Below are 10,022 nucleotides of genomic sequence, written 5' to 3' on the forward strand. Positions count from 1 at the left end.
ATGTGTTGGTTTGAGCGTGGCTTATGCGATGCTCGCATCTTTGCGCATGCGCCCCGCTGCAGGACTCCTGGAGTGGCTGCTGGGCGACCACAGCCAGCACTGGGTGGGCTTCCTCACCAGGCAGCTCATGGAGAACGGGACTGACTACGAGAACGCCATGAACACGCTGTCCACCTCCAAGCTTCTGGCTCCCGTCTACTTCATTGTGGCCGGCACCAAACCGGGCGAGGTGAGGGACCAATGTCCGCGTTCTCGCCACCCTTAACCGAATATGCTCTCACTCCGCGGGAACGTTTACGTTCATTGCAGCCTCCATACCTACGGCAGGGAGACACCACCTTTCACTACTCTGCCATTAATCGTCCTCGCGATATGAGAACGGGATATAAACGCTAAGCAAATCGGGGCGACGTGTCGTCACGGGGCATTTATAAATGCAAGGAAGGCGTTTGTGGTATTACGGTCGTTTTGCGTCGTGTGGGTGCTGAACATTGTAAAGTTGGAGTATTCCGTAAGAGCAGTCGAAGATCTGGTATCTTCTTAGGGTAATTTTTTACGCCTCCTCCACGACGTTCAACTGGTGTTAGTTGTGTAATAAACGGCCACCGGATGGTGCCACGTGTACTGCAGCGCGCATGCCTGCTCAAGAGACCCCGTGACTCACCGCAGAGTGCGCGCACCGTCCTGCGCTTTTGTGGCTTTTGTTTTTCCGTTTGTACGGGCGTATTGTCTTACTCCCGCGCGCCGCGCGCTCGCGCGTATTACGTTTCAATAAAGAAGATGGCAGCTTGACGGCCGCTCGTCGTTTCTTTCGGCTCCTCGCGAAGCTGCCGCATTCTGTGCTCTTCGCATTGTGGTCATGCTGCACACACCACAAAAACTAACAGGTTATGGGCCCAGGACGGTGCATCGACCATCATTGGCGAAGAACTGCAACGGACTGCTTTGTGATGAGCTGCGAAAGTTTCGACCATGAAGAAGAGTGAACAGTCAAGCCACACCCATTTCTCTGCTTCATGTGCTACAGTCCACGGAAGAAGTTCCAGCGACAAGCGTGTGGGGTGGTGAAAGTGTCGGGACGAAGGGACTGACGAACGGTGTGTGCCTAATCACGAAGAGTGTGAAACAGGGCGTGTGGTTTTCGTTAGGAGGACGAAACGTCATACGACACCTGCTTCACTGCTGACGCCACTCGAGCTGGTGCTTACACAATGCGGCGGTCACAGTAAGTGGCGGAACGACGCGGCTGCGGAGAAACGAAACTGTCGGGAAGAAGGGACTGACATTGCGTTGTGCTCTGCAGTTGTGGCGTGAAAAAGAAGAGTATTAGAAGTAGAGGTTGTGCGTTTGCCGAACTAGGGGAAGACCATTTCTGTTTGGCATTCAGTTCAACATCAAGATGGCAGCATCAGACGAGTTCAGACTACCAAAGTTGGCGGCGGACAACTACCATACCTGGTCTATAAGGGCAAGAGCCGCTCTCGTGCAGAAGGGATGCTGGGACGCCATCGAACCCGGTTATTCTGAGGAAATGACGGATAAAGAGAAGAAGGTAGACAACAAAGCATTGACCTTTCTATTCCTTGTCGTTGAGGACAAATACCTGGATGACATCGGCGAAAGTAAAACTGCGAGAGAAGCGTGGACGACGCTTGAGGAGATGCACTCGAAGTTTGGACTTCTGCATATACTCCAGCTAATGCGTGATTTCTTCAACGTAAGGATGAAGAAAGAAGAATCAATGCAGAGCTACCTGGGAAGACTCATGGAGCTGCACAGAAAACTGTCAAGTGCAGGACATGCATTCACCGACAGAGAAGTCGCCTTGGTGATGCTTATGGGGCTTCCAGCGTCGTACGAACCGCTCATTCTCAATTTGGAGCAGGACGAAGAGCAACTGAGCACGAAGGTAGTGAAGACGAGGCTGCTCATTGAAGAAAAAAGAAAGCTGCGTCGCAATGAAGAGAGCGTCGACAACGACGACAGTCAGACTAGGGCGCTGGTCAGCAAAAGTTGTTCCACGTCCGACAGCAAGCAGCAAAACGACAAGATGAGCTATCAGCCTGCTCATAAGAAAGACGACAAGATGCGCCAACGGACGTCAGGTGTCCAAACGAAGAAGGTGCGATGCTTTGCTTGTGGCAAGATCGGTCATATAGCGAGGGACTGCGACCAGTTTCCGGATGAAGAGAAGGACCAGCAAAAGAAGAGAAGTCTTCCACACGCAAAAATAGCAACGCATATGGCCTTATGTGCGAAGGACGAGACAGCGTCACACCCTGGTGTATGGCACCTTGACAGCGGTGCTACTGATCACATGACGTCCCAAAGGTCAAAGGTCACTGACTTCATGCCATGCGAATCAGCAGTGGAGACCGCAAATAGAGAGTCCATCAAAGTCGAAGGGAAAGGAAGAGTTGAGATTCAGCTGTCTGAGCAGTGCGGTGGGACAAACATCACGCTCGAAGATGTCCTGTATGTGCCTGCTTTGAACGGGAACCTCCTATCGGTTGGAAGGATTGAGGAGCGAGGGTTGCAAGTTACGTTCGCTGCCGGCAAAGCCTTCGTTTCCAAAGACAACGGAGAAGTAGTCCTTACTGCAACGAAGCAAGGGAGACTGTACACCGTGAAAGAAGCAAAGGTGTCGTCGAGGCTCGCCAAAGCAAAGGACACATCTCTTTGGCATCGGCGGCTGGGCCATTTGCATCAGGATGCTGTTCGTAGCCTCTGCGGAACCGGCAAAGATCACATGGAGGATCATTGCGACGTTTGTCGCCTAGGAAAGCTGAGAAGAAAAAGCTTCCCGAAGGGAGAAGCAACTCGGGCAAAAGCGCCATTGGAGCTGATTCATTCAGATGTCGTCGGTAAAATCGTGCCGACATCCAAGGGCGGCTCAAGTTATTTCGTAACCTTCACTGACGACTACTCACGGTACACCGTTGTGTATCCTATGAAGGCGAAAAGCGAAGTGCTTCAGAGGTTCGAAGAGTACAGATGCATGGCGGAAAACTTTCACGACAGAAAAGTGAAGGTTTTACGTAGTGACAACGGGGGAGAGTACACCAGCACTGACTTCAGGGAGTACTTGACTGAGCATGGCATCAAGCACCAACTAACCATCCCTGGCACACCTGAGCAGAATGGAGTTGCTGAAAGGATGAATCAGACACTGCTAGACATGACAAGGTGCCTCCTCATTGAGTCAGGTGTCCCCAGTGAGCTTTGGGCTGACGCCGTTGTCACTGCAAGCCGTATAAGAAACAAATGTCCATCCAAAGCGATTGAAGGAAAGTCGCCGGAAGCTTTGTGGACAGGGGGAGAAGTGAAGCTGGACGGCCTCAGGGTGTTTGGATGCAGAGTATGGAGCGTGCGAGGCAGGCTGCGGAAGAAGGGCAAATTGGATCCGAAAGCAGAGGAGTGCGTTCTGGTCGGCTACCCAGAAGGGGTGAAAGGCTACAAGCTGTGGAATTTCGAAGAAGACCACTTCTTCGTTAGCAGGGACGTCTCTTTTGACGAGGATTGCTTCCCATGCAAGCATGCACAAGCTGCGACCACCGGCCCTAAGGTTTGCGACAGCACTGATGTACCAGTAATGTTTCAAGTTGAAGCAGGCTCAGATGACCCACAGGACGCTGATAGTGCTGACCATAGCGATAGCGATGACCGAAACGACCGTGCAGCCGTTTCATCAGACGAAAACGAGCAAGCTACGCAACAACCGTCCAACGCCACAGATGACAGTACTCTGGCACCGAGACGCTCTGAGAGACTTGCAAACAAAGAAATACGTTCAAGAGAATGCCCCGGGTGCTGTGTAGCCAGGCACAGCTTGAAAGACCCAGAGACGCTTCAGGAAGCTTTGGCTGCTCCAGACAAGGAAGAGTGGAAAGCAGCCATGAAGAGCGAACTGGACAGCCTGAAGGCATCAGAAACATGGGAGCTTGTGCCACGACCAAAGGGAAGACAAGTCGTGAAATGCAAGTGGGTATTCCGTAAGAAGTATGACGCCAATGGTGACTTGGAGCGGTACAAGGCACGCTTGGTAGCATGTGGATACTCGCAAGTGGAGGGAATTGATTTCAAAGAAACCTTCTCTCCTGTAGTGAAGCTCAAGTCCATCAGAACGCTGCTGGCGATAGCCGTCGAAAGGGAGTGGAAAATCCACCAGGTTGACATCACCGCAGCATATCTGAACGGAACATTGAAAGAGGCCGTCTACATGGAACAGCCACAATCTTCAAGAGCCCGTGAAGATGGCAAGGTCTGCCTTTTGAAGAAGAGTTTATATGGGCTAAGACAGTCAGGGAGAGAGTGGAATCTCACTTTGGACAGTCTCCTGAAGTCGGAAGGGATGACAAGATCCAAAGCCGATCCCTGTGTTTATGTCAGCCAAGGAAAGGAGCTCATCGTGGGAGTCTACGTTGATGACCTCCTCATCATCGCAAAAGACGAGACAGAAATCGCTGATTTCAAAAGCCGGTTGGGTCGAGAATTTGACGCCAAGGATCTGGGAGAGGCTAGTCACATTCTTTCCATGCGACTGAAGAAAGAAGATGGGAAGTTGTCTCTTGATCAGGCGGCTTATGCAGAGGATATTTTGGAGACGTTTGGCATGACAGATGCAAGACCAGCGTCATCTCCATTAGATCCGGGGAGCAAATACGAAAAAGGAGACAGCAGGAACCCGCCGAGAGAAGACCTAAAGTTTAGGTATAGGCAAGCAGTCGGTGCACTGCTTTACCTTGCTGGAGGCACAAGGCCGGACATCGCTTATGCCACTGCATACATGAGCCAGTTCAGCGAGCACCCAACAGAAGAACACTGGAGTGGCATAAAGCACATTCTTCGCTACATAAAGAAGACGAAGAGTTATGCACTTGTTTTCAGGAAAGCTGGAAATTGTGTACAAGCCTTTTGTGACGCAGACTGGGCCAGCGACCGAACCGATCGGAAGTCATTCAGCGGATACGTGTTTACGTTGGCTGGTGCTGCTATTTCCTGGAGCAGCAGAAAACAGCGATGCACTGCATTGTCAACTGTTGAAGCTGAATACGTGGCCATGTGCCAAGCCACAAAAGAAGCGCTCTGGCTTCATAAATTCTTGGGGGAACTTTCCGCAAGTGAATTCGCGCAAGAACCGCAAATTTTGAAGGTGGACAATCAGGGCGCTATTTCGCTCGCCAAAAACCAAGTGACTTCGGAGCGAAGCAAGCACATTGACCTCAAGTATTTCTTCCTGAGGGAAAAGATCGAAGAAGGAAGGCTGCAGCTGCAATACGTTGAGTCGTCAACGAACAGCGCGGATCTTTTCACGAAGCCGTTAAATGGAAAGAAGACGCATGCGTATTGTGAGTGCTTGGGAGTGAAAAGTGTGTGCTGTGCACTTCGTTCTCCGTAAATCGGTGGCAGTTCATTAAGGGGGAGTGTTAGTTGTGTAATAAACGGCCACCGGATGGTGCCACGTGTACTGCAGCGCGCATGCCTGCTCAAGAGACCCCGTGACTCACCGCAGAGTGCGCGCACCGTCCTGCGCTTTTGTGGCTTTTGTTTTTCCGTTTGTACGGGCGTATTGTCTTACTCCCGCGCGCCGCGCGCTCGCGCGTATTACGTTTCAATAAAGAAGATGGCAGCTTGACGGCCGCTCGTCGTTTCTTTCGGCTCCTCGCGAAGCTGCCGCATTCTGTGCTCTTCGCATTGTGGTCATGCTGCACACACCACAAAAACTAACAACTGGCGCCGTTGCATCTCCCAGTTCGACAACAAGGTAGCACTGCACTTTATCGACCGCATGTATAATTTTTGCTACGCTGAATAGGAAACTTCTGCAAAAAAAAAAAAAAAAAAGAGACAAGAAGCGCTCTTTGTCTAATCTGGATGACCTGATGGCTTCTGGTCCGCCGGGCTCCTGGCCGACACCTACAGCCGCGGGTGCGCGCCCTTCCTTTGTGTGCAGGGCGCCATAATCACGCGGGACAGGAACAGTGCCAAGGCGGACGTGTACAGCCTGTCGGACTCGCAGGACAAGTGGTTCCTGCTGCAGACCAACTACGACCACTGGGAGGCACCGCCTGCGTACGACAACAGGCGCGGCCCGGGAATGCACTGCATGAGGAACATGACGCAGCAGGTGCGCCGCCGCACGCGCTTGTTTCAGGCTGCCCGTCGGCCCTTCGGCCAGTGGCCGCGGCACATTAGAGTTGATGGGTACGGAACCATGGGCAATACGGGAATCGTTCGAGCGATGCTCCCATGGTGCGGGCCCAGCGAGTCACAAACGTGCTCGGAGCGGCCACGGGGGAGAGCTGGTACATGCAGCAGGAGCAGTGATTTTTTTATGGACACCCCCCCCCCCCCCCCCTTGAATCCCCAAATTTCACTCTTGTCAGTCCTTGTATGGACCTTTTTTCAGTATCGATCTGCGCATGCGCGGGCTGCCCGTCTGCTATTCTCGGCAGTAGCCTCGGGCAAAATAAACAAAAGTGCGCCCGCCGAGCTTGCTGTTAGCGTTGCACGTATTTATTTCCTTTTTTTCGACAGCTCGTGGCAAGTTCGTATGTGCACACAAAAAAGGCTTTCAAAGGAAAGGGGCAAAGTGGTTTGAGGCTGACCACGCTGCGAGCACATTGCTACCAGCCAGGGAGTAGCGAAAATGAAAAAAAAAAAGTAAAGGAAAAGGGGAGCTAGATAGATAGATTGTGGGGTTTAACACGCCGACGCAACGCAGGCGATGAGGCGCGCCGTAGTGGACGACTCCGGATTAATTTTGACCACCTGGGGATCTTTAACGTGCGCCGAAATCTCGTACACACGGGCGTTTTTGCTTTTCGCCTCCATCAGAAAAGCGGCCGCTGCGGCCGGGAATCGAACCCGCGACCTTGTGCTCAGCGAAAAGGGGAGCTTCAACGGCCGCAGATTAGTCGTGTACTACTACCTAAACATTGTTTCAAGAACTCAAATTTCGTCACTGGCCCTGGTAACAAGTTCGAAAATGTCCTTATACGTTGAAAAATGGCGAGAAATAATAAAAAAAAACTGAATACGGACCTTTCATGGTAAAAAATGAATTGCTCTAAATTTGTTTTTTTTTCTTAGATTGAATAGAAAGCACCGCCTCTCAGGTGTGTATATATATATATATATATATATATATATATATATATATATATATATATATATATATATATATATATATATATATATATAAAATGAAAAACGTACGTCACGGGGATGAGCGTTTGGTTAACAGACGTCTATTATTTAACTAGTGGGATAAAAAACAGCTTTTCTAGTTTATGAACGCCGGGAAACCCCTGAGCAGGAGCACACCAGTAAAAAAGTATCTGTTCCCCGCATCACGGTCGATATATATATATAAATCAAGCGAGAAATGGGACAAGCCGCGTGCTCACTTTACTGTCTTCCTAAGGAAGTGAATGCCGACTTTTCTCGTGCCATTAAAGCTCATACTCCCGTTCTACACGAACCCAGCGGTGGGAAAATAAGCAACTGCACGTGCACCTTATATACTTCCCCCACGCTCCCTCATAAGTTTGTGCACACACAACTGCGCTGTATCCAAAGCGCATAAGCAGTGCGGCACGGCAGCGCTGATATGTTCCACTTCTGTGGAATTTGTATGTACCCAGCTATTTTTTCTCTATAGAGGCCGTTTTTAACCTGCCCCATTATCCTCAGTCATCAAGTAAGTTATCGAGCGATAGCAGCGGTTTTCTACTCGCAGCACTGGCTATTCTTATCTTTCTTCGCTTGCCTGTAGAGAAAGACAAAAAATTTCCTAGGCCTCGAGTTTTTTAAAGGGGTTCTAAAATGGGGTGGCGAAGGCTATCTAGAGCATCACCCTTTCCTCGCGCCTCAAAGCACTGTGGATGCTACCAGCTCAGAAGCTCGAGCAAAACAACCTCGATACACTTGTGAGGGTGCTTGTGCTCCGAGGTACGCGCAGCCATTGGCTGCGCTCACCGGTTAGTCCGGCTTTTTATTTTTAACAGCCGGCGCGCATGCTCCATCTTCTACTGGCTACGTGGCACTGCTTTTCGCGTCGGCCGTGCTAGCGATGGCACGCCAGTTCTAGCATAAGGGGAACGCCAAATAGGAGGGTTCCAAAAACACCATGCTCGCTCACAATAATAATTGAAGATTTACACCTAAGACTAGCGGCCCGCTTGCGTTTCTCGCATGCGGTGCTGTCGCGGCGAACAGGTCTCTCCGAGGCCGCGTCGCGCAAAAGGCTTAGCATCGCCGCAGTTATTTGGTTACCGCTTTATGAAGCCGCGACGACGACGATCCCCAGCATAATTTCACCGCACTATCATTCCCTTTCAGACATTTGTAAACAGACTTTCAACAATAGTGCGGATCTAACAGGTGGTGACGAGTTTTAGCTGCTGCAGTGTTGGCCGATTCGTGCGTGGTCTATGCCCACCTTGAAGGCCATGGTCACATGCGTAACGTTCCTGCCTGCAGAAGAGGCCCCGTGCCTGTCAGGGTTATTCATATCTCGTAAACGACGCGCTATATCAACAAGCTCAGCTAAGCTCGTGCGACGGATGGCGACGACCTGCATTCGTCCCTACAAAGATACGCCGGGCCCGACGCCGCCCGAGCCATAAAGATAGAATACCGAGACGCCAAAACCACTTGCGGCTTCCCCCAAAGCCGGAAGCGCTGATTGGCTGCAGCATTTGCTGGAACCCGCAAATAGCGCTGCCGTTGTCTTCAGCGCTAGCTGCGTCATAAAGTTCTGTTGAATGGTGGCAAGGAAAAAAGAACGCGTATCTAGCGATAGCGCGCTTGAAATGCCTACCTATTTAGGTCCCCTTTAAATGTCCTGAGCTTCTTGATTATCACCTTTTTTTGCCACAGGTTAGGCAGTCTTATTAATTTCAATAGCGAGAAAGGTAAGGTTGTCCGAATAAGAAGGCTACGTTCGAATTATAAGGCGGATCAGGTCGAACGTACAGAATTCGGCAAATACTGTGAAAATTAGGTTGTGATCATCGCAGCCGTAATTATCCAAATCACGGTGGGTATTTACCCGTGCACGAGGAATTTTACTCGACTTGTGACTTATCTAGGAAGCTGTATGTGTTGTAGATTTTTGCTCTTCTCAGCATTCGCCTTGTCCGTCCTTGCAGGCTCTCGGGTTCAGTGGCCTCATCGACGTCTTGGGCACGCAGCCTGTCCTCAACTTGGTAAGGGCTCGTGTTCTCAGGCCTTCTTTGAAAGCTTAAGCACAACCGGCAAATACTAAAGCCACTAATCGGTTCCTTTCAGCTGACCGCGTACGCCACACTGATGCGTCCATCCACCGGCGAGCTCCATGTCTACACCCAGACTTGCCCGCCTCCGTGTTCCCCCTGGTGACAACTGGTGCGAATGCTCGAGGGAGGTCGCTCATTTGTTACCCCCGAGGAGTAATGTGTGGCTACCTCGACATGCTCATGTATCTTCTGTAGAATGTTGTGAGCCTAAGGTAAAAATTGAAATTTGTGTAAATGATGGAAAAAATAAATTGATCCAGTTTCTTCGACTCGTCCGCGTACTGTCACGGGGAAGGTCGTCACACCTGAGCGGCATAATTCATCACTGCGCTGAAAAAGGCTTTTGTAGGTTCCTTGTCCAAAGCACAGAGGGCTTGCATAGGTTTTCTTTGTGGCCTCAAGCTTCCAGAGACATTGTGGGGCTGGGAGAGTAATTTCCCTACACACCTCCTGACGAGAGTGTCGAACCCCCTAGTTTTTCTGAACCCCCCGCCACCCTCGAATCTCTAAATTTTGCTCATGTCAATTCTTCTGTTAGACGTCTGGGCGGTTTCGTCAAGCCCGAATAAAAGGAGTGGAATACCACGCTATCTAAAGCGAGACAGGAAGAGAAAATACGCACCTGTCTACTTTAATCTAAGGGCTTTACTTTCAACCAGGGACCAAATTTCTCTGAAAATATGAAGCCTCATAGTACTCTTTAGCTGCAGTGGACGTCAAATGAAAAAAAAAGGAAGGGGT

At 50.5% G+C, this 10,022-nt stretch overlaps 1 protein-coding gene across 1 annotated transcript in view; it reads left to right on the plus strand.

The window, feature by feature from the left end:
- Positions 1 to 9,550, plus strand: part of LOC144173825 (acid ceramidase-like) — a 54,096-nt gene extending 44,546 nt beyond the window's left edge. Inside the window, exons 10-13 of the mRNA XM_077702082.1 lie at positions 63 to 229; positions 5,954 to 6,127; positions 9,156 to 9,212; positions 9,295 to 9,550. Of these exons, the coding sequence (XP_077558208.1) occupies positions 63 to 229; positions 5,954 to 6,127; positions 9,156 to 9,212; positions 9,295 to 9,384 (488 nt within the window). The 3' untranslated portion in view covers positions 9,385 to 9,550. The remainder of the gene's footprint in view (positions 1 to 62; positions 230 to 5,953; positions 6,128 to 9,155; positions 9,213 to 9,294) is intronic.
- Positions 9,551 to 10,022: the final 472 nt, after the last annotated feature.

The sequence above is a fragment of the Haemaphysalis longicornis genome, unplaced genomic scaffold, assembly GCF_048455015.1.
Source record: "Haemaphysalis longicornis isolate Haplotype H1 unplaced genomic scaffold, Haemaphysalis longicornis Haplotype H1 scaffold_3, whole genome shotgun sequence".
Lineage (NCBI taxonomy): Eukaryota > Metazoa > Arthropoda > Arachnida > Ixodida > Ixodidae > Haemaphysalis > Haemaphysalis longicornis.